The 25097-nt window shown below is 34.0% G+C and overlaps 1 protein-coding gene across 2 annotated transcripts in view; it reads left to right on the forward strand.

The window, feature by feature from the left end:
• SHOC2 (SHOC2 leucine rich repeat scaffold protein) overlaps positions 1–25097 on the forward strand; it is a 93558-nt gene that overhangs the window by 58277 nt on the left and 10184 nt on the right. For both annotated transcript variants that reach the window (XM_045878804.3, XM_045878805.3), the window contains exons 3-5: positions 9202–9339; positions 19861–19991; positions 24236–24424. In XM_045878804.3, the coding sequence (XP_045734760.1) occupies positions 9202–9339; positions 19861–19991; positions 24236–24424 (458 nt within the window). The remainder of the gene's footprint in view (positions 1–9201; positions 9340–19860; positions 19992–24235; positions 24425–25097) is intronic.

Consider the following 25097-nt stretch of genomic DNA (forward strand, 5'->3'; position numbering starts at 1 on the left):
ATTTTGTATTTTACAGAATATTGGTCTACAACCACCTGTGAAAAAAACAAAACCCCTTCATCATGTATAACTTACCACATTCCTATTGCTATTTCCATGTCTCTTAGTTGCTCGTGTAGTGGGCCTGTTCATTCAACTGCTTTTGATTATTTTATTTTATGCGAGCTAACTGCAATAGCTTCCTATTAGACTGCTTCCTAATTCTGCCTTCTCCAATCCATTCTTTCAAATCTATGAGAAAATAGACTTTTTAGAACAACATTCTGATTATCATGCTTGTTCAGAAACTTTAGATTGTACTTTATTACCAGATCTCTTTTCTTCTTTTCCTTTCTCCCCCTGCCATGTCCTGTGTTTCAGTTCACATATGCACATGGTTCCTCCTTGCTGCTCCATACACTCTTACTTCTAACTATCTTTCCTTGCTTTACTTTTGTTTACAGCGGTTATCACTTTATTTCCTTATTTTCTGATGCTTCCTTCGGTGCATACTAGAATGTAAGCTCCTTGAGAATAGACTGGTTTGTTCACTGCTTAATTTCCAGTAGGTACACAAGAAATTTTTATTGAGTGATTAAGTGAATGGGATGGTCACCCTAAAGATAAAGAACTTTGACAATGAAAGACCTTGAAGATCTAAAAGAATGGCTTTTTAAGGGTGAAATTTCATAAGCAGAGCCCTCTCTGGCTTCCATCAAATCACATGTTGTCTCCTACTAATTTTAAATTTCATGAGAACAGGTACTTAGTGTTTTGTAGTTTCTTTGTATCTTTCATGCTTAGCATTGTGCCTGGTAAAGATAACATGAACGTAGGAATTTGTTTCAGACTGATTGAATTTAATGCTCTTAGAGTGATAGTTTATCTTCTTTTATGTTTTAGGGACATAGTATATTCAAATGTTTGTATAATAATGTTCCTTTGTTACTGGTTAAACTCCACACATTTAGTTTGTCACTTATTTAATAAAATATTTGTTAAGCTACTCTGAACAAAACCACGTATAAAATATATATATTTTTTAAGATTTTATTTATTTATTTGACAGAGAGAGACAGTGAGAGAGGGAACACAAGCAGGGGGAGTGGGAGAGGGAGAAGCAGGCTTCCCGCTGAGCAGGGAGCCCGATGCGGGGCTCGATCCCAGGACCTTGGGATCACGACCTGAGCCGAAGGGAGACGCTTAACAACTGAGCCACCCAGGCGTCCCCACGTATAAAATATTTTTAACAATTACTAAAAGTCAAAGATCTTTTAAAATTAAGATGTGAAAAAAGTGGAAACTTAGAAAAGTTCCAAATAATCTCAGGAATTTGGTATTTAAATGCATTTTAATAACTTGCAATCTCCAAAAGGGGAAATTTTTTTTCTCCTCCTAAAATCACTCTTCTGTTGTTTGATGAACATTAGTTTTACATCTCAACTATCTGACTTCCAGATATCAGACTTTACATATCAACTATCTGACTATTCAGATACCATGTGTCCCACTTCTTTTTGCATGTGGAACACTAACTTTCTATATTACAAAATGAAAATGGGTTTAATATATGAGAGTAACCCTGGAGACTATATAGCTCAGAGAAATAGCAGGAAGAATCCCAACAAGAGTCTAGACAGTTTCATCACCTTTGAGAAGGAATATGTCCAGCATGCTTCATTGTCTGGATATAGAGTTATGGCATGCTTAAAAAGTCTTGGATATAGTGTGCAACCTTTGCCTCCTCTAAAGACAAGGCGAAAGAAAAATTATTTTTCAAAATGGAATTAATTTAGACTTTAAAGAACTTCCATAGAGAAAAAAAACACAACATTCTACTAAAATATGTTGAAGATTATTCATCTAATACAAATTTAAGAAATGGCTTTTTCTGTTTTTGTGCCATGTTTTAGTTTAAGGCATGTCCAAAAGCAGGAGCTTGGGCCAGAGACTTTTTTTTTTAACTTTTTACTGATATATCATAAATGTACAACTGAAGAATGTTTGCAAACTGTATAGTATCAGTATCCAAGTTAAAAAATTGAACATCAAGACCACTCAGGAGAGCCTTTTTCAGTCATTATTCCTGTCAAGAGTAAACTTAGTATACTGACTTCTACTAACAAATATTAATTTTCCTTGTTTTTATATAAATGGAACCATAACCTATGTATGTTTTTGTGTTTGAGTTCTTCCTCTTGGCATCATTATTCATCATAATTGGTGTATGTAGTTATAGTTTATTCTTATTACCGCATAATATCTCATAGTGTGAATATGCCACAATTTATCCATTCTTTTGTTTGGTACTTTGTAATTTGGGGCTAATACAAATAGTGCCACTATGTTACTGTAATATAAGTCTCTTGGTAAATATAGGGACTCATTTCTGTTGAATATATCTCTAACAAAAGAATTGGAGCCCATGATTTTTTTGCCTCCCTGACTTCTCATATTTCTTCTTCTTCTTTTTTTTAAATATCTGTGTAGTTTCTGACCATCTTTTAAAATCTAGCTTTTCCCAGTCCACCCAGCCAGAATCTTGCTTCTCTATTTACCCATCACTTTTTTTATTTTTTAAGATTTTTATTTTTAAGTAATCTCTACATCCAAAGTGGGGCTTGAACCCACAACCCTGAGATCAAGAGTTGCATGCTCCAGTGACTGAGCTAGCCAGGTGTCCCCTACCCATCACTTTGTGTATGTGTGTACACCTCCTACTTTTTTTTTTTTTTAAGTAGGCTCCACAAACTCCTGACCCTGAGATCAAGAGCTGAGATCAAGAGTCAGACGCTTAATTGATGTGCCATCCAGGTGCCCCTATATACCTCCTACTTTATGTTTACAACATTCTACTTTTATCTATTTTTATGTGGATCTTAATTTTCCAGGATAGATTTTGTTTTTTGAGGGCAAACATTATTACATTATTATTGTTTTTCCATAAGACTCCCCTATATCCTGTAAAGCTATACAAAATACACCCACCACCACTACATACCTATTAGAATGGCTAAAATCCAAAACACTGACAACACCAAATGTAGATGCAAACTCTTACTTGTCACTGGTGAGAATGTGCAATGGTATAGACACTTGGAAGACAGTTGGCAAATTCTTTCAAAGCTAAACGTAGTCTTACCATTACAATCCATCAGTCATGCTCCTAGTTATTTACCCAAATGAATTGAAAACTTATGTCCATACAAAAAAACTGAACACAAAATCTTTTTTAGCAGTTTTATTTATAATTGTTAAAAATTGGAAGCAACCAAGATGTCATTCAATAAATGAACGGATAAACAAACTGTGGTACAACCATACCATGGAGTTATTGTTCAGTGATAAATGAACTATCAAGCCACAAAAAGACATAGAGGAACCTTAAATGCATATTGCTGAATGAAAGAAGCCAATCTGAAAAATGGTACATCTTACATGACTCCAGCCATATCTAACATTCTGGCAAAGGAAAAAATAAAAGATCAGTGGTTGCTAGGGGCTCTGGGAGAGGGAAAGAGGGGTGGATGTGTAGGTGTGAAGCACGGGATTTTTAGGGTAGTTATTCTTTTTTTTTTTTTTTTTTAAGATTTTATTTATTTGAGAGAAAGAGTGAGGAAGAGGGAGAGAAAATCTGAAGCAGACTCTGCATTGAGCACAAAGCCCAATTTGGGGCTTGATCCCACAGCCATGAGATCATGACCTCAGCTGAAACCGAGAGTTGGATGCTTAACCGACTGAGCCACCCAGGCGCCTCTAGTTAAACTATTCCATATGATACCTGTAATGATGGGTACACGATATTATATATTTATCAAGGCCCATAGAATTGGACAACACAGAGTGAATGCTAATGTAAAATATGAACTTTCAGTTAATATTAATGTATCAGTGTTGATTTATCAACTCTTAACAATGTACTACTTAATGGAAGATGTTAATAGGGGACACTGTGCTGGGAAGAGGGTCTATGGGAACTCTCTGTACTTTCTGTGCAGTTTTTCTATAAACCTAAAATTGCTATAAAAACAATAATAAAAAACACTCTTATTACAGTTACCACTCCTTTCTTAGTCAAAGCTGAACTCTTTGCCTTAGCCTATAAGACTTTAAGTGAATCTGACCCAGGGCTACTTTATCTCCTACCACCTGATTCCTTAATCATGATTCTAGCCACATTGGCCTTCTGTTGTATTTTGAACTGCTCTCTTGCCTTATCTTTGTGCTTGCTCTTCACTCAGCCTGGAACATTCTTCCCCCAGAATTCTTATTGCTTCTTCCCTCTCCCATTATTTAGGTCTGTTTTCTTTCCTTTTTTAAAAGATTTATTTATTCTAGAGAGAGAATGAGAGAGAGCGAGAGAGCTCGCAAGTGGGGGGAGGGTCAGAGGGAGAGAGAATCCTGAAGCACAGGTCTGTTTGCAAATGCTACTTCATCAGCCTTTTTACTTATTATCAACACCTCCAATCTCCTTCCCCATCACACTTTTACTTTTATCTTGCTTTATTTTCATTTATAGCTCTTAATACTTCTCACCTTGATTATATGTTAATTTGTTTTTTCCTTGTTAAAATGTAAGTTCTATGAAGGTAGGCATTTTATCTTTTTTTTTCCTCATACTGTATCCTCATCCCCTAGAATAGTGTCTAGCACATGGTAGGTGTTTAATAAACATTTGTAGAATGGGTAAATGAATGAAGTCCATGTTCTCTGTAGACAAATGTGTGGGAAGTCAAATTTAAAATCAAAAGATGGCTTAGTGAGTGTGGAATATGAGTCATAAGATGCGTAATATTAATGGCTGATGTTACCCATATGATAGCATGATGCATTCATTTTCACTAAAAGATACATCTGCTCCACAGATAGGAAACTTCTGTTATGGGCCAGAAAATGCTCTTCCATGAGCAGTGTAGAAGAGACTGCTAGTCTTTACCTCTTTGAATCTCCCTTTTTTCTCTTTGAATTAAAAAATGTACAAAAATGAAGAAAAATCACAAAACACAAATGTATAAAGTAGAAAATAAAAACCACTCTTAAACCCAGGCAGAGGCAAGTCATTTTTAACACACCTTGGTTATTGTCCTTGAGAACCATTTGGGATGGATTTATATATGTATTTTTATCATATTTGAATTATATAGAAATAGCAAATAGTATATAAGTATTTCATGAACTGCTTAGATATTTAATATTTAAATATCTTACAAATTATAACTTAGGCTCTTTATCCTGGCACAGTGTCTAGTACAGAATTTGTCATATATTCACAATTCTCAAATGTTTTTAATTATTTGAATATGAATAAGAGGAGCTTGGGCAGTTACGAGTATTACTCTGAAGAAGAGAGATCTTAAACTCCTCTCACCGCCAGCACTAAAAATGTTTTGTTAATTGCATTAAATAGAAGTTTTGGATTTGTTTTGAAAATATTTTAGATTTTCATGGAAATTATGTATAAATAACAAACTTTCCTGAAGTTTATTAGACTTTGGACTGAACAAAATTTAAAGTTCTGAAGATGTTCTTCATGGGTCTTAAAATTTATATGTGGATTTTGGGGAAAGTCTAAAATAATTTTCAGATTTAACTCCCAACAATATATATAATTTAGTTGTGAGTGTACTGTATTTCAGGGATTAGAAGACCAGATTTTAAAATCATGTTATTTTTTGTGTGCTGTTAAAAAAATTAAATCCCGTTTCCTGAGTTTTAAGCATTTTCAAAATATTTAGGGATTACTAGACTGTGAAAAAGTATTAATGTTATTAGGTGACACTCTTCTTAATGCGTCAGTATGACCATGATTTCCTGACTTTGCAGAGAGTTGTATTGCTGGAGGATAACTTTCTGGAGAAAATATATGTTTAAAATAATCCAGTTGCCATGTGGTGATTTACACAAATCAAAAAGATTTAACTTATTTGAGTCTAGTGATTAATTCTGCTTTTTAAAAACATTTTTTAGTTTAGTTTTTTTTTTTTTTTTTAAAGATTTTATTTATTTATTAGAGACAGAGAGCACATGAGAGGGGGGAGGGTCAGAGGGAGAAGCAGGCTCCCTGCCGAGCAGGGAGCCCGATGCGGGACTCAATCCTGGGACTCCAGGATCATGACCGAGCCGAAGGCAGTCGCTCAACCAACTGAGCCACCCAGGCGCCCCGCATTTTTTAGTTTTAATATTAGATAGTTATATGCATATTTCCTAAAATGTAACGAATTTGTTTTTATGTTCAGAGGTATCAAACTGGCATCCTGAATACTGAAAAAAGCCCACAAATGTGTTTAGTAACATAATGTTTTGTTCTGTTTTAACCTAAGAATTAGTTGTTAGCATTTAAGCATTAGAAGATTTTATTTGAAAATCTACATTTCCAGCCTTGTTTGAAAAATGTGAGGATTGGACAGTATTGAACTTTCTTGCTCCAGTGTAGCAGTGATTCTCAACTGAGGGCGATTTTGGTAGTGTTATGACAGAGGACATTTGTTAATGTCTATAGACAGTTTTTGTGGTTATTATTTGGGAGGTGCTACTGGCATCTAATGGGTAAAGGCTAGGGGTGCTGCTTAAGTCCAGGACAGCCTCATAGAGCAAAGAATTATCCAGTTCAAAATGTCAGTGTATTGAAGTTGAAAAGTCCTGCAATACAGTAATAGTGGATCTGTTGTTTTATTTAATTACCTTGACTCTGTACACTTTTGGATTTGTGTATCTTTCTTTAGAGTAGTGGAAGTTATTTTTGTAGGAACTGAAACAATTTCAAGTATATTATTTATTAGAAAAGATGATGGCAAATTCAAAAAAATGTTTTATTACCTCTGGCTTGAAGAGTATTAGAATCCAAATTTTATCTTCCCCCGTTATCTTCATTTATTCTTTAAGTTAACATGATGCTATGTACTAAGCACTGTACTAGATACAGAGGAGATAAGCAGGTATACAAACTTTAGCAGTTGTTATGTTTTGGAGAATTGTTCCATTTACCAGTATGTAATTTAAAGGAATTTTTTGAAAACAACATGCAGTTGGGTCTTTTTTCTTTTTTTCTTTTATCCTCTCTGACAGTCTCTTGTCTTTTATTTGGTGCATTTAGATTATTTACTGATTTAGTTGGATTAGTATCAATTATATTTGTTTTCTATTAGCTGAACTTGTTCTTTTTGTCTTTCATCATTTTTTTGCCTTACCGGGTTTTAATTGAGCATTTTATATTATTCCCTTTTCTCTCTTCTTAGCAGTTTATACTTCTTTTAATTTTGTTTGTATGTATGTGGTCATCCTGGAGTTTACAGTATGCATTTACAGCTAATTATAAGTCCACTTTCAAATAATGCTATGCCACTTCATGGGTAGTGTGGTTACCTTATAACAGAATATTCCCAATTCCTCCCTTTTGTGCCTTATAACATTGCTGTCATTCATTTCATATATCCTTAATCTATAATCATCTAATATATTGTTGTTATTAATACTTTGAACAAACCAGTATCTGTTACTTAAGAGTAAGAAAATATTTTATCTTTATTCCTTCTCCAGTGCTTTTTTATATAGATCCAAGTTTCTAACCTACACCATTTTCCTTCTTTTGGAAGAACTTTTTAGTATTCTTGTAAGACAGACAGGTCTACTGGTGACAGACTCCCTCAATTTTTGTTTGTCTGAGAAAGTCTTTATTTTTCTTTTACTTTGAAGGATAATTTCATTGGATACAGACTTTTAGATTGGTGGGTTTTTCTTTCAAGACTTTAAATATTTCATTGCATTCTCTTTTTGTTTACATGGTTTTCTGAAAAGTCTAAATATTACGGTTTTTATCCTTGTTTCTCCAAAAGTAAGGTGCTTTTATCCTCTAGCTTCTTCCAAAATTTTCTCTGTCTTTGATTTTCTGCAGTTTGAATATGCAGTGCCTAGGGAAAAACAGGAGGGGATTTTTCTTCTACACCCTGAGAACCTGGGTGGTAAAGCGCAAGGGTCCAATTTCTCCATCTCCTTGCCAAAATTTGTTATTTTCTGTTTCTTGATTATAGCCATTCTAGTGGGTATGAAATGATATCTCATTGTGGTTTTGATTTGATTTTTCTAATGATTAGTGATGTCAAGCATCTTTTCATTTATTTATTGGCCATTTGTACATTTTTTGCAGAAATGTCTATTAAAGTTCTTTGACCATTTATAAATTGGAGACTTGTTGAGTTGTAAGAGTTCTTTTATTTTGGATATTAATCCTTTAGTAGATACAGAATTTGCAAATATTTTCTCCCATTCTGTAGGTTGCCTTTTCACTCTTTTTATAAAAGTGTCCTTTGATGCACATATGTTTTTAATTTTGATGAAATTCAGTTTACCAATTTTCTCTTTGCTGCCTGTGTTTATAATAATATGGCTTAATAATGTGCCCTAGACCCATTTTTCAGTTTCATGCACTTGATTTGCTCATCTTACTTTTTCAGTATTTATAACTAATGCCTTTAGAGAGAAAGGAATGTCATGAGAGAACCAATGTAGCTGTTACAAATTATAAAGTTTTTGAACTGTATTGTTCAAATAAAGAATTCTGCAAGGAAGAATGTTGCAGAATAACACTAAGAATAATCTAAATTGCCAGTACAGCTCTTTCAACTAGAATGAGGAGAAATATACCTTATTTTCTATCCTTGTGGAGTGCTATTAAATCTAGGAGCAGTTTTTGATTTATAAATCTCACTTTGTATATTTATATAGCATCAGAACATATGCCTATTTGAGATTATATATATTTTGAGGTAGAAGATGTCCATCAAATTGAATTGAAGATGAATCTGATATTATCATGCTGAATTTAGTTAAAAAATTAGTGAGCTCTATTTAAAGTATGGAATATACAAACATAAATGTGGTTGAATTGGTTACTTAAAACTATATATATATAATACTAGTTGGCAGTCATTTATATTAGTAGTCATTTATAATCAACATTTTAACTTTATCAGATGTCATTTTTTTCTTTTTTTATTGAGGTATAATTGACAGATAACATTACATTAGTTCCAGGTGTACAACATAATGATTCGATATTTGTAAGATGTCATTTTCTAGTAAGTTTTAGATCTTGTGTTTGACTTTTACATTTTCCAGAAAGGTGTAATTATAATATAGAAAATGAAGTTTTTTTCTTTCTTTCAGTACTACTTAATATATTCTTTAATAATTCTTGTTAAATTTTTATGTTGGTCAATTTTACAGGTGAATTATGTAACCTCATTACGCTGGATGTAGCTCACAATCAACTTGAACACCTCCCAAAGGAGATTGGAAACTGCACACAGATAACCAACCTTGACTTGCAACACAATGAACTGCTAGACCTCCCAGATACTATAGGTATGGGTGATATTAATAGTCATTTATAGCTACTTGGACATTAAAAAGACTGTTTTTGATCTATTTCTATAATAAAAGTTAAAAGATTAAAATGCGTCAAAGTAGTAAAACTTTTTATTTCCATTTCTTGGTGAAGAGAACAATTAGGTTTTAGGAAATGAGTTCAATCAGATTATAAAGAAGGTAGAATGTGGAATATTGAATATTGGTATATATTTTATTATAACTCTGCTTAAATTGCAGAATGGGTGCATTTTCTGTTTTTTCTTATTTCAGAATGTTACATATTATATAGGGTGTGGTCCCTTCTTTACTAAAGCAAACACACTGAAAAATAAAACCATTGCTGTTTGGTCTTTAAAACATGGGGAATATAGCTTAAAGCTTGTTCATCTCTACTGTTGAAGGGACTAAGAGAGGAGATGTCTTGAAGTACAAAATGTTTTTCAAATACTTAGCCAGACTCAAAAAGCTGAAGTGCGCTTATTGTGATATGTTCTATATGTACACAGTCTTATCTTTCTAAATGTCTGTAAATGTATACAAACAGCAAAGAAAATTTTTAAAAGTTTGGACACCTTTTTAGTTACTGGTGTGTTATAAGGATATTGTAATGTTTATTTAGGAAAATTACACCTGTACTTAATTTTTGTAATTCCAGTAGTGAATATTTATGAGGTTCTTCTGTTACTATATCATAAGAGGCCTATGATGGTGAGATCTTTTTCCAGAAGGATTTTCGTTTGTTTCTGTCAGGTACCTAAGGGGACCACTTGAATCCATCTGTGTTCTAAAGTTTGAAATTTTTCTGGTCCCCCAGGTCATTCAAAGGTAGTCTGTAGACTGATTGAAGGGCTATTTTACCTCTGGTTTACCCTTAGTGCTAGGGTGCAGCCCTATAGTATCCGAGGTGATATTGATTTCTGGACTCCCCACCCTTGGCTGGTTGTAGATTTTGACTCTTGGCAGAAACATGCCTGATCAGCTGTTTCTTCCAGTTAGAGAAGCACTTTTAGGACAAAATTTTGTCCATTATTTTGCTTATTTCTTGGGTTTCTAGCCAGTTTCTGGCCGGGTAGTCATTATCTTGTTAGCTCTCCGTTTTGTTTTGGAAGTGTACTTAACTTTTTTCAGTGGGAGGGTTTGTCTGAATTAGCTAGTCTACCATTTCTTGAAACAGAAGCAATTGTTAAGGAATTTTTTGTTTTAAGTTACAGGACAACTAATCTGAGACTTCTTTAGAAGGATATAATAACTAGCCGTTAGAACCTATATCTTCCTGATTCTTAGCCTGGAGTTCTTTATATTACGTTACTGTTTGTAGTGGCAACAGACTAAGTATTCTAGTTAACTAGTTAACTGCATTAGATTTATTTCTGAAAGGCAAGATGGTGTATAACATATAGTGAATTATCCTACTATATTCTTAAGAATTTTACCAAATTTCCTATATAAATAAAGGAATCAGATTTCTGGATCAGTAGAGACTGAACACAATTATTTCTTACTTTTCTATCTTAAAATCTATTGAAATGGCCAGGATGAACAAAGTGACCTTAGAAGAAAAAGAGCATAGAAAAGATATGTGTTACATTTATAAAACATGGTCAGACTGGTGCAAAAAAGAAACAAGGAATGCATTCCTTAGAAATATCTTTGCCATATAAAGTTCAATTTAATGGGAAATACTGTGTAATAGAATGAACACATCCAAAGACCAAAATAGCGATGTGTGTAGGATAAGTGGAAGAAGTCTGTTAGAATCTAGAACAAAAAGAAGGATACAAAGTGAGTGATGAAGAGTCATGAGAGAAAGGACTAGAAGTTCTAGAAAGAGAATACAATGAAGAAACTAAATAAAATATAATTTTATAATCTTTTCCTGAACTTGACAAAAACTCAGATAATATGATTGACATTGCTTACCAAGAAGACATAATGAAAAAGATACATTCTGGTAGAAGTTTTAAAAATTAGATGTACTTAATTGCTTTGAATATACCATAGTAACATATAATGTTATAAAGGTTTTATTTTTTATTTTATTTGAGAGAGAGAGAATGAGAAACAGAGAGCATGAGAAGGGAGGAGGGTCAGAGGGAGAAGCAGACTCCCCGCCAAACAGGGAGCCCGATGCGGGACTCGATCCCGGGACTCCAGGATCATGACCTGAGCCGAAGGCAGTCGCTTAACCAACTGAGCCACCCAGGCGCCCACATATAATGTTATAAAACCTGTTCTTTGTCTAGTTTCAGTTTCTGGGTAATGCTGGCCATATATAATAAGTAGGAAAGTGTTCCTACTCTTCAGTTTGGGGAACAGTTTGTATAAAATTGGCATTATTTCTTCCTTTAATATGTGGTAAGATTCATCAGTGAAGCCACTGGGGCCAGGAATTTTCTTTGTAGGAATGCTTTTAAAAACAATTTCAATTTTGGGGCACCTGGGTGGCTCACTCAGTTGGGCGGCAGACTGGATTTTGCAGCAGGTCATGATCTCAAGGTCCTGGGATTGAGCCCTGTGTTGGTGGGGAGTCTGCTTGAGGATTCTCTGCTCCTTCCCCTGTGCTCTCTCTCTAAAATAAATAAATAAATCTTTAAAAAATGTTCAATTTCTTTGATACAGAGCTATTTAGATTGTCACTGTTTTATTTTTTGAAGATTTATTTATTTTAGAGAGAAGGAGGAGGAGGGGCAGAGAGAGAGGGAGAGAGAGTCTTAAGCAGACACTGCACTCAGCAGGGAGCCCTACATGGGGCTCCATCTCACAAACTTTAGATCAGGACCTGAGCTGAAACCAAGAGTTGGAGGCTTAACCAGTTGTGCCTCCCAGAGCCCCTCACTTTATTCTTGCGCAGACTTAATCATTTATGTCTTTCAAGGAATGGGTCCATTTCATTTGTCACATTTAATAGGCATAAAATTGTTTCTAATATTCCCTTATTATTTTGATATCTATAGAATCTATTGTCATGTCACTTCTCTCATTCCTGATATCAGTAACTTAGATGTCTTTTTTTCCTATCTGTCTGGTTAGAATTGTATCAGTTTTATTGATTATCTCTAAGTTTTACTGATTTTCTATATTGTTTCTCTGACTTTTATTTCATTGATTTCCACCTTGACCTTTATTATTTCCTTTTATCTGTTTTGAGTTTTATTCTTTTTTAGTTTCTTGTGGTGGAAGCTTGAGGTCATCGATGTGAGTTTTTTGTTTTTTCTTGACTTTTCTTGAATTACGTATTGACATATTTAGTTTGTGTTGTATGATCTTACATGAAGATTTCATCTTATATGTGCATTTAGTGCTATAAATTTCCCCTTATGTACTGCTTTTAGTAGCATTCCACAAATCCTGATATATTGTGTATTTCTTTTTCTTTTTTTCAGAATACTTTCTAATTTGTTGAGTAGAGTGACATAGATGAAGCAATCAGTGAATTTATTCTACTACCTGTCATTTTTTGTCTTTTTTTTCCTCCTAATTTTTGTCAGATACACTGTCGGGACATGTAACATTTATGTTACATCTTGTTATGCTGATCTCTTGTTGTTTTTCATTTTAATGTTCATCAACAGTCCTGTTGTCATAGTTGCCCCAGTCATCTCTTGGTTGGCTCAAGCCAATCTTCTAGTTTTCTCAGAAATGGTTCATAAATAATAGTTCCCTAGTTATAGAATGTTTGTAACCTTTATGCTTGAACAGTTTGGATGGATGTAAAAATCACTGGGTCCAGCTTTGTTTCCTTGAGCATCTTAGTAGAACTAAGAGGTAGTTGTACTGTCTTCTGGCATTGAATAAAGTATGAGGCCAGTCCAGTTTTTTCCCATTGTAAGTGGATAATCTTTTTGCCTGGCCACCCAGAGTACTTTCCTTTATTTCTGAAATTCAAGAACTGCATTATATTTCTCAGTGTTGATTTTTCAGAGTCCATTTCCCTGGGATACTCTGAGCCAATCAACATATAGGTTTAATTTTGATAGTTTTATATAGTTTATATACTTTATAGTTTTCTTGAATTACATAGACATACTTAGTTTGTGTTGTATGTTCTTACATTGCAAGATATGTCTATAAGTGTGCTTATTTTGAATAACCAATTAGTTGCAACAGTAAAGGAGAAAAGAAAGAATAATGCAAAATCTTTTTTCTATGACATTAAAAAAGCACGTAAAAGCATAGTTAGTTGCTCAGTTTTAGAAAGAAAAATAAAGGTTGTTTACTGCAAATCAGACAGGGGAACCAAAATTAAAGATGCTTGAAATGTTATAAAGTTAATATTCTTATCCCTCTTACCAATACTTAGTCACTGTGTATTTGTTAGGATTATAGATGCTAAACACTTTATTGCTCCTTAAGCATATCAGGCAAGTTCTAGCATCAGGGCCTTTATACTTCTTGGTCTCTCTGCTTAGGACTCTTTCTCCTAAATACCCACATAATTTCCTTTACTCTTTCAGCTGATCAAATGGATATATATAGGGCACGGTCATCAGTCAGCACTGTTGTTTCTCTCAAATAGTCCAACAATATTTTGTTTAATATATTATGCATGCGTCTGAATCTGTGTTGTGTCAAATAACAATGAAAGGGGGATGAAATTAGAGTACAAAAATGAATAGCCCTGGCAAACAGAGAAAGTATAGGTGGTGGTGGATGATAAAAATCTTCCATTTACTAGGACTAGGGTCATGGTTTTTTGGATTCACTTCTTCTGACAAAGGGTGACTTCTCCATGTATCCTTCTTTCTCCTGGCTTTCTTAATTTTGTATATCTCGCTTCTGTCAGAATAACTGTATTTTAAGTATGTTTATTAATATGAAAACATTTGACTTCATTATTAATCTGTTGTGGTTAAGATGTTATCTCAGAATAACAAATGCCTTGCTTCTAGAACATTCTGCATGATCAAATTATAAGTATGTATTGCAAATCAGTGAGAACTGAAACATTAACAATAAGAAAATTGTAAATACTTTATTCTTACATGCTTTGATAGTTGTCAACAAATGGAGTATTTATAGCTGTTAATCCAAATAATGGCAAAATGAGTAATATTTATTGAAATTTTTATAATGTCATTTATTATATACCATGTATATTAAAAATTCTTTTGCCTTTTTCATCTCTCTCATCCCCAGTATTTTGATTGTATAGCAGAAGGCTGAGATTTGGTGAGAAATTCAAACATTTGGGTCTTGGTCTATTATAAATCCCCATAGTCTTAATCGATTGACCTTTGAGATTCATCCCTCTCATTTATCAGAGAAGAGAAATTCACCCAAAACATTTAGTGGCAAACTTTATTGGAACATAGTTCTCCTGATATTTTTCCTATTCTACTTCTTGAAAAGTGTAACTTAAAAAAAAAAAAAAAAATCCACACCTATCCTGCACAGTTGATGTAAGTCCCACAGCAGCTGCCCTACTCTCCTTTCCCTGGACTAAAGAAACTTTCTCTAAACTCACAATTGAAATGAGATCTTTTAACTGTCACCTGACAATCAAGTTTTCCAAAAATCCTTTTATTTCCTTGCCTTTTCTTTTTTCTTATAAGTAGACTGAGATGTTTTTACCCCTTTCTTTATTTAACACGAACACTCCTAGAGTAGTTTCTTACTCCTTGGCAGTAATCACTGCCATTTACATCCAGGCTGAGCAGTGCTAGGATCACTGACAGCTCACAGGATGTGGAGAAGAGGCAGAAGGAAGTAGGGAGGGGACAGCTGGTTGTAGTTAAGTGAGAGAGTACTTCAAAACATATTTATAGTTTCTCTGACTTAACCATTAGTCTACCCTGTTGAATAAAATGTATATTCTCTTTCATGTAAATATTTTCTAATTCAGGAATCAGTTATGAACTGTAGAAAATGTTAAACTTCATTACAGCAGTCATTTTGTTTCAAACTATGAACTTGATATGTTAAAGCCTTCTGTGATTTCTGGTGATTTTATGAAACCAGGGGTAGGGGGAGGTAAGAGGTCTCAAGTAGGAAAAAATATTTTATTTTCTATTTCTTGTCAAATGAGATAGAGAAATCTGCAACAAGACCTTGCCTTCAAGGCTGGAGCACAGAACAATTCACAGAGGTCTTTTGTTGCACTGGGCTCTGAAGAAATGTTACACTAATTATGGTTGTATCAACAAGTAGAGTTTTAGTAATTAGGTTTTAGGTAATTACAGTGCAGCTTCATGTAACAACTTTACTAGTTTTCTTTTTAATGGTGGCATTCTTTTGGGTTTTTGACATTAAGAATTTTTATATTGCTTGCTTTTCAGTTTGCTTTCAGTTTTTTTGGTTCAGTGTTTCTGGGGAAAAAAAGTACCTTTGACATTATTTTCATTTTAGAACTGTGTGCCTTTTCTACTGATTTTTTTTTTTTGCTACTTTGTTAAAACAAAATTAAGATCATTTGAATTAAGAGTTTTACTCAAAAGTTATACTGAAATAACCTAAAGATGCTGATTATATTTGCTGAAATTGAAAGCATCTAATTTTAATTCATAGTCATTTGATGTTGCTGTAATTTAAAAATTGACAGCATAAGAAAGCAAGCTGTCAGAGCAGAGCACAGAACAACTTAACAAAGTTAAGCACTTAAAAGCTAAATGCCAGTGATTGGCAGTGATCAGCCTACATTTATACACAGAAGCTCAGCAACATTGATTTTATTTCTTAGTCACAATGGCTCAACATTAAAGCAAGTCATGGCTTGATTTCTAGGTTGCAGTTTAGTTTGTGGTAAAACCAATCACTGAAAGAGGCTAGAGTTGAAATCACTACAGGGGATGAATCGTAGTAAATGTCACACTTCTGATGTCCAGGTTTTTTCCTCACACAAGAGAATTTTGATATTTCATCCTTAATTTTTTTCACCTCTTTTATTTTGCTGAAAGTCATGGATTTTGGCAAAATGTGGATGACTGAACATGCCATGCTCTCAGTAAAGTGATAAGACCTTTGCGCATGTGAGTTTCTCATCAGAATAGCATATTCTCATAGATTACATTTTTTTAAAGTTTAATTTCTACCACACCAAAAAAAAAGGGGGGGGGGGAGAAAAAGTTTAGGAAAGTTGGATGGAGGTACTATTTCTGTTTAACCACAAATTTTGGTACTAAAGTCATGTGGCAGTTTCACTGCATTATTTTCATTTTGTAATTTTTAAATTCTGGAAACCTATTCTGATTTTAAAAGTGAGAAATTCAAGAGTTATTTTGCTTTTAGAAGAGAAATTTCAGGAATCTGGTTCTATTTATTGGGCTTTTGAATTGATAAGCATTTAGAATTTGTTATACTAATCTCTGTTATCAGAGAAAGCTTTTAGGTTTTGATGAGAATAAATAATGTTTAAAATATTGTATTTGTGTACTGCTCTGCTCTAAACAGTGATTGAATGAGGGATGTCAGTTGATAGAGCAAAAATATGGGGTCTTTGTGCTTTACTCTTCTGGCAGATTCAGAGACTCCTTGGTAAATGCTTCAGCCATTTTATTACATTGGAGCAGGCTTCTTCCATAGGGAAAGCAGTGGTATGCAGGAGAGAAAGGAATGCTGTCTCCCTCGCCCCCCCAAGGTCGACCGCTTTTTCTGTCTTCAACTTCATACAGCAAATTAAAATTTTACCGTAAGATTTTTGAAGTTCTTTAAAATCAGACATTATCACTGCTCGTAGGAAAATTTCCACCATTACCAGCCTTGTTGTAGCTGTAGGGGGCATGGGATAGGCAAAGGATAAAATATTTATTTCTTCCCTCCCTCCCTATTTTAAAATGAGAATGGGTCAAAGAAAAGCATCTCATGTAATTTTAAGTTTTTACCTTTTGTTCCTAATGGAGAGGAGGACAAATCGTAAAATGCTTTAGCTTCTGCAGTTAATTAGAAAATATGAATGAATGCCTGCTGTGGGCTTAGCACTGAAACATATTCTTTGGGGAGATAGAAATATATAAGGTTTCTTACTAAAGGGTTTTCAGTCTCTTGGGTGGAGGTAACTAATTCATGAAATGACTGACAACATAAAAACAAGTATAATTAAATGCCATCTTAGAGTGAAGTCAGTATGCAGTCATGAGTCCAATTTACAGGGAGATCAATGAGATCTTGATATAATGGCCAGGGAAAGCTTCATGAACGAGTGTTTTGGACTCAGTATGGAATAAAAATGCTTTCCATGAGCACAACAGTATGGACAAACAACATGGGAGTAAGAATGAACATAGGCTTCTGTGTCAAGAGGCAGCAAGCTATCTGGAGTGCAGTCAGTGAAGATCTTGAAGAATGATTGTTAAAAGAGCCAGCTGAGTTTGATTCTAGTTTTGCCACTAACTAGGTGGTGGCTTTGATAGGTCTCTTCACATTATCTTATGCTAGAGTCAATGCTTATTACTCTCAGGTGGCTCTTACTGCTGCTGCTTAGGTGTTTTTTCATCTCTTTTTTTAATCAGGGTGCCTATTTAAGAATTCAAACCACCATGCTCTGTTTTTCCATGATATAGCTCTTATCTACACTTTATGGAGAAGATGAGCCTCACAATGTAAAGTGTCCAAATGTCTTACCTCTACGTTAGTATAAAAATGTCTCCATGATGTAAAATATTCATTCAAAAAAAGAATGGTATAGGGCGCCTGGGTGGCTCAGTCGTTAAGCGTCTGCCTTTGGCCCAGGTCATGGTTCCGGGGTCCTGGGATCAAGCCCCGCATCGGGCTCCCTGCTCAGCGGGAGGCCTGCTTCTCCCTCTCCCACTCCCCCTGCTTGTGTTCCCTCTCTTGCTGTGTCTCTGTCAATTAAATAAATAAAATCTTTAAAAAAAAAAAAAAAAGAATGGTATAAAGATATTGCAGTTTTTAAAATTAAAATGACTTTAGAATTACAGATTTTTTCTTAAAATGTTTTTAAATGACAAAGCTATCAAAAATTAGGAAAAAGGCAAGTTCACAGGAAAAAAAATTAATCTTCCATAATTCTACCATGCAGAGATAACTTAGTTTTGATGTTTCCTTTCCATTCTTCTCTACTTGTTTTTTTACATTGTTGAGATCATACAAAATGCATAATTTTTCTTATCTTCTTTTTTCACTTAATATCATAAAGTCTTTCACATCTTAAAATTTTCTGTAACATAATTTTTATAGGTATAGAATATAGTAGAATATAGACATATACTACAGAATAAAATCATGTTTTGAACATATGTATCAGTCATTGTGCTGCATAGCTTACACACATTGTATTTAACCCTTAGAGCAACCCTGTCAAGTATTTGGTGTTATCCTCACTTTATGGATGAGGAAATAGACTCGTTAAGTAATTTGCCCCAAGTCACATAGATAACATAAAATTCTTTGTGACACTGTGGTGTCTCCAGTTTAAATAATTCTTCATAGATTCTTGAATAAATAGGTTGTCCCTGTTTTTTTTGCCACCACAAATATGACTGTAATTAACATTTCATCACAAAGCAGATTATTTTATTTTCTGCGAACCCAAATGTTAAACATTTGTATCATAGTCAATGTCATAGTGCAGTGATAACAGTATTCTTGCCCTTATTTCTAATCTCTAAATGCTTTGGGGCTTTGGAAAGTCATCCAATCCTCAGCTTGTTTTTTCCCCGCTCCAAAATTGACATGTCTTACCAGAATGTCATTAGAAAGATTCAGTAAAGCATCCTTCGTTAATTTAGGAAGCATTTTAAACACAAAATTAACTTGTCTTTGCTAAATGATAGTTTTTGTTGTTGCTTTTGAATTCAGTTTTCTGCCTGTTGGAATCTCACTTAAACAGATCCAGCAAACTCTTGGCCCAGTTTCCAGACACTATTATAAGAAAGTAATATACATGAAAATAGCATACCTCTGGAATAATTCCAATTCCAATTCCTACAGGAATTGAAATGTTTGCTAAGTTTTTCTGCATTATAGTTGGCTATACTTATGGTATTTAATTATTAGAATATTTTCATTATCAGTGGCAAATTTTTGCCTTGAAGAAGTAAAGAGTAAAAATTAGCTCAATTTAGTGATTATAACTTTAATCACTGATTTCTTCAGCAAGAGGGAAAGATGCAGATGATTGATAATTAGATAGGATTATGAGACATCGTGACTGCCCTCCTAGGGTTTCAAGGTTTAATTTATGCTATAAGCTAATAAATGTTTTCTGTAAGTACTGTAGTAGTGTTATATCTAATAAAGAAGGTTATTCAACAACTTTCTGAAAAACGGTCAAAGCAAAAAGAAAGAAATGGGCAGACTTCAGAAAGATGGTGAAAGTCGAAAGACATCAAAATATTTGTCTCCACAAAGTTAAGTCTGACACAGGCATCTGCTTCTGTAATTTTTAAGGCTGGTAATATTGTTTAATTTAAAACTAGAGGCTGGCTACGCTACATTTGACATTTAAACCTGGCCCATCTAAAAATGTGATACCAGAGGTTGTATTAACAATAAAACAATACAACAAGAAATTAACAAGTTTATCAGATTAAAAAAAAATTCCTTTTTTTGTATTCACAGGAAACCTGTCCAGTTTAAGTCGTCTTGGTCTGAGATACAACAGACTGTCAGCAATACCCAGATCACTGGCAAAATGCAGTGCCCTTGAAGAGCTAAATTTAGAGAACAATAACATTTCTGCTTTACCAGAGGTGAGAGGTGGTAAATCTTTACAGCTGGGTGAATAATTTGATTATTGAGATTGTTTAAATAATGAGTGTGCTACGGACATTTAGCCACCACTAAAATAAATATCCGAAAAAGAAAGAATAGGTATGATTATAGGAACATACTAATTTTTTCTTTTTTGTGTGTGTAGAAGGGAGAAAGCAAGGTGAGAAATCAGTGTGCTACATTCCCATGTAAGCATCATGTAAATCTTTCTCACATCTTTTTGAAACTGACAATAACAGCTATTAAGGAAAAGTTGTGTGGTTGATTTTAAAACTCAACTACCCTACCCAGTTCAATTATTTAAAAAAGTGCTATAGAAAGATGATACGGGAAAAGAATGAGCTACATAGAACACACTATTAATCATGTTAATATTAGCTGTAACACTTCCACTACCCAAATTATTACCCTGCTTATACAATAATATTAAAGCCTATTTAGCATATACCAGTCACCAAAATTTGTTATTTCTTAACACATTATTTTTAATTTGGTTTTTGTTCTGTGAAAAAATATTTTCACTTATTTTGGGCAGAATGCAGTACTCTTTTATTTTATTCTTTTGCTACATATTATTATTTTAGCATACCCACAACTTGTATGTTTGCTTATGGTTATTCAAGCATTATGTCTTATTGAAGTATTCTAACAAATAAAAGAACGGAATTGTGGACTTATTGATTGAGCTTTGCAAATGTTTTCTATAAGTGTCCCTTTATTTCTGGTTTTTCGGTGTGTGTGTGTATTTGAATTAAAAACAAAGGTGCTTTGGGCAAATGTTTTTAGATATATACTATGATTTATAAAGAACAATTTGAGCATATGAAGCTATAAGCATGTAGCAATTAGTTTATAAAATAAATGTATTTAATAATGATTTGCTTCTAAGGGATACAGAAAAAAGTACCTATTAATTTTGTTTCTATTATTCTGGGTGTTTGGGTTTTTAGAAAACCTTTTGATTAGAGTACAAAAATCAGTTTTTCAGGATTGTATTTTCTAGGATGGACCAGCTCACTAAAACTCCTATGACAGTATCTCATCTGCAGTTTAAATGGGATAAGAAATAGAATCCACAGATTGTAGAGATAGCCCTGACAACTAGACTGTCTGGATTTTTGTCTTTCTTTGCTAGTGGTAATTTAGAATGGTAAAAATGGGTGGGGTTCTATTTAATGTAATCTCCTTTTCTAACAGTAATTAGCACAATAATTGGACCTTGTTGGGATTTTTTTTAGGGTGTGATTTGTGAGCTTAAGTAAAATTCACTGCTTTTACAATGTTAGTAAGGCTAATATAAAGACTGGGTGTATATTAAATTTCAAAAAATGAGAAAATTTAAAACTTATTTTTATATCCACTCTATCAGTGAAGGGAAACTAATAATTATTAGGTACCTCTTAGGATACAGACATTGTGCTAATTAGTTTCACATATAATATTTTGTGACTGAAATTAGTCAAGATTTATTTTTGATAAAAGAATTATAAAGAAGATAGCTCTCTTCAATCTGCCTGTGGAAGAAGTATGTGTGTGTGCGCACCCATGTGCACGTATTTAAACTGGCCTATTTTCAGATAGAGAAGCTATGGGGGAAGCCCTTGATTGGCCCTGTCCAGATCTGGGAAAGGATTAAGTCTTATATAAAAGTAGTCTGTGTGCTTTGGAAGCAGCATATTCCTAATGCAAATATGTAATTATCTGCATTTATAATCACAATAAGGAAAACAATAAAATCCATTAGACAGTACTTATTAGACAGTCAAGCTGGGTTAGGCATGCACAATCAGGAAAGTGGTTTCCAATTGGGGCTCATTGCTGAAATCAGAGCTGGCAAAATGACTATATACTTTTCTATTTGATGACTATCTGAAAATGGGCTAGTTTTAATGTAGACACACATAAGGAAAAGGAATTTAATAAATTTAAGCACATATGCTCAAGGTATAACGCTAGGGGCTCTACATGGATTATCCCATTTAAATCTTTAATTGTATTAATTATTGGGGTATTATCAAATAGGAAGGGTAATAAGACTTAAGAGAAGTTATGTTTTTGGCCAAATTTGTACCTTAAATATTTTTCTGGGAGTGCTGTGAGAAATATATTGATTGTCTAATTCACCAAAGGTCATGTAACTGGTAAGTGGAAGACCTAAGATGGGGACCCAGATGTGTCTGACTTTAAGGAATTGATAAGCAACTGCATAGCTTCATTATATGCCTTAAGAATGAAAGGTTGCAGAGTTGCCTTCTTGTTACCCCTTTTCAGATGTCTTCAGGTTTTTTCAAAGAAGAACATCAGTAAAGTTAGTCAGCTATAAGAATAATAAAAATAACATTTTTTCCATGAAACTCAAAACTTCATGTATTTTCAGTAAAGTAGGATGTAGGCATTTTTCTTGAATTGACTGCCATGCAGAGTGTTCTCAGCACTCTTACCTGAGCTCTTCCTTTTATCTGTGTACATCAGTAGACAAATGTTGAAAGCTTCTTAACATTCAGCATAAAGAACAAGTTTCAGTTCACCATATAATTATACCTTCAATTACATGGTTATTTCATTCTTTCAGCTGGTCTTACAAATCAACTGACACCTCAAGTACTAAGTCTTCAGTTTCCTCCTGGTATACAGCTGATGTTTGAACATTATTTAAAATATACACACTTACATACCTCACACAGCTTGTTTCCTCCCTGCTTGGGCCTTTACGTCAATCCAAAATGTTTCTTCTGCTTCTCTGAATATTTAAATTTTTTTCATCCTTCAAGATCTAGCTCATTCTCAGTCTCCTTCCTGCTTTTCCAGTTATTCCAGTATTTCTTCTTTTCTTTAAATTTAAATAGAGAAGGGACTAAAATTTAAGCACTTATTATATGCTAGAGATTGTAAAGCTATTTATGTATTTTATCTCTTAAAAAATATCTTCACTAAAATTTACAGAATAAGGCATTATCATTTTACACATGAATAAATTAAGGTTTGGAGAAATAATTTGCCCAAAGTCACAAGCCATTGAAAGATAGAGCGAGGATTCAGAATTATTTTATAGCCTATACTAGTGTTTCCCAAACATTAATGAGCATACAAATCACTTGGGAATCTTAAGATTCTTCAATTCTGTAGGAGTAGGACCTAAAAGTCTACATTTCTAACAAGCTAATGTTGCTCTTCCTTCAACCAGACTTTGAATAGCAAGAGCATATTACATATAATTTATTGTTGATTATATACAGTTTTGTATTGTTTTCTTTTTCCCATCTGTGTGCTCTATTTCTCTAAATAGGGTTTAGTCATTTTAATGGCAGAATTTCTTCTGTAATACCTAAACGCCTAGCACTGTGGTTACATGGTGGGAGGCTGAAGTAAGGGGGTTACTATGCGCAGTAAATACTTATTTGATAGATGCCTGTTTCCCTCTGAAATTTTACCATATGGAAAAACAATATTATATAATATCAGGAAGTGTTATCATCTTCTGAATTTAATCTTCTTTAAAGGAGCCATTAAATTACTGAATAACAGCTTACTCTGAGTCAGGTATTATGTTAATCTTAATAATTTAGAGGATCATTAACTCGGACCTGAATAGGATTGTGGTCCCAGAGCAAGTGGCAGAGCCAGGACACAGACTCAGGACTGTGTGATGCCAACAATTCTGCTCTGTAAGGTTCTCAACCTGGCCACTCAGGAGATACCTTGTACCCTCAGACATATTTTCTTTATAGAGTGGTGGATTTGTGTGTGTGTGTGTGTGTGTGTGTTTTGTTTTTTTTTGGGGGGGGAAGTAGGGAGGGGCAGAGGGAGAGAGAATCCCAAGCAGGCTCCACAGCCAAAGTGACTCGATCTCATGACACTGAGATAATGACCTGAGCCAAAATCAAGAGTCGGACACCTAACTAACTGAGCCACCCAGGCACCCCTTCTTTATAGAGTGTTCTAAATAAGCTAAAGCCAAGGAATAAAAATGAGATTTCATGAGTTTTCTGTTTCTTGTAAAATCTGGAAATCTAACTCTATTGGCTCCACATTCCTATAAGGCAACAGTTAGCTAGAGCTGAGTAGTGACTGTCCCTCTCTGTGAGGCATCACAGAGGAGCTGGCCCAGCCAGTCTCTGTCATTTGTTACCTGAAGGCCCTTTGAGGAATCTGTGCCTGCTGCTCTATATTCTATGGAGTGATCCTGTTACAATTCTAATTCATGTGTTTATTTTGTTTACAGAGTCTTTTATCAAGTCTTGTGAAACTGAATAGTTTGACCTTAGCTAGAAATTGCTTCCAGTTATATCCAGTAGGTGGTCCATCTCAGTTTTCGACCATCTATTCCCTCAACATGGAACACAATCGAATCAATAAAATCCCATTTGGAATTTTCTCCAGAGCAAAAGTATTAAGTAAGCTGAATATGAAGGTAAGCCTCTGTTTGTTTTGAGGGGGAGAAAAGTTACTATTATTAGTACTTATACTAATATTTGTGTTTTCTCTATTAGTGTGGAGAACAGTTACTTGTTACTTGCTGATGGGGTCTAAACTGATGATACTTCAGGGTAATTTGTATTAGATAACAAATATCTTAGAACCATGCATACTCTTAGCACTTTATCCTAAAGAAATAATCATGAATGTCTATAAAAGCATAGTTGTAGGGATATTTATTGTAGAATTTTCTATTTAATTGGTACCAACCTAATAAAGATTTCATTTTTTAATCGTATATCTTCAATGGAATACTATGAAGTCATTAAAATTAATACTCAAGTTTAGAAGAATATTAATACCAGTTGAAACATTCTCAATTTATTTATTTTTTTATTATTTTTTTAAATTTTTTTTTTTTTTTTTTTTAAGATTTCGTTTATTTGACAGAGAGAGACACAGCGAGAGAGGGAACACAAGCAGGGGGAGTGGGAGAGGGAGAAGCAGGCTACCTCACGGAGCAGGGAGCCTGATGTGGGGCTCGATCCCAGGACCCTGGGATCATGACCTGCGCTGAAGGCAGATGCTTAACAACTGAGCCACCCAGGCACCCCTCTCAGTTTATTAAGTAGAAAAAAGTTAAAGCATGCAAGACTGTCTTTCCACAC

This window comes from Mirounga angustirostris, unplaced genomic scaffold, assembly GCF_029215605.1.
Source record: "Mirounga angustirostris isolate CCGP_5_RB_7025 unplaced genomic scaffold, mMirAng1.0.hap1 SCAF_6, whole genome shotgun sequence".
NCBI classification, from domain to species: domain Eukaryota; kingdom Metazoa; phylum Chordata; class Mammalia; order Carnivora; family Phocidae; genus Mirounga; species Mirounga angustirostris.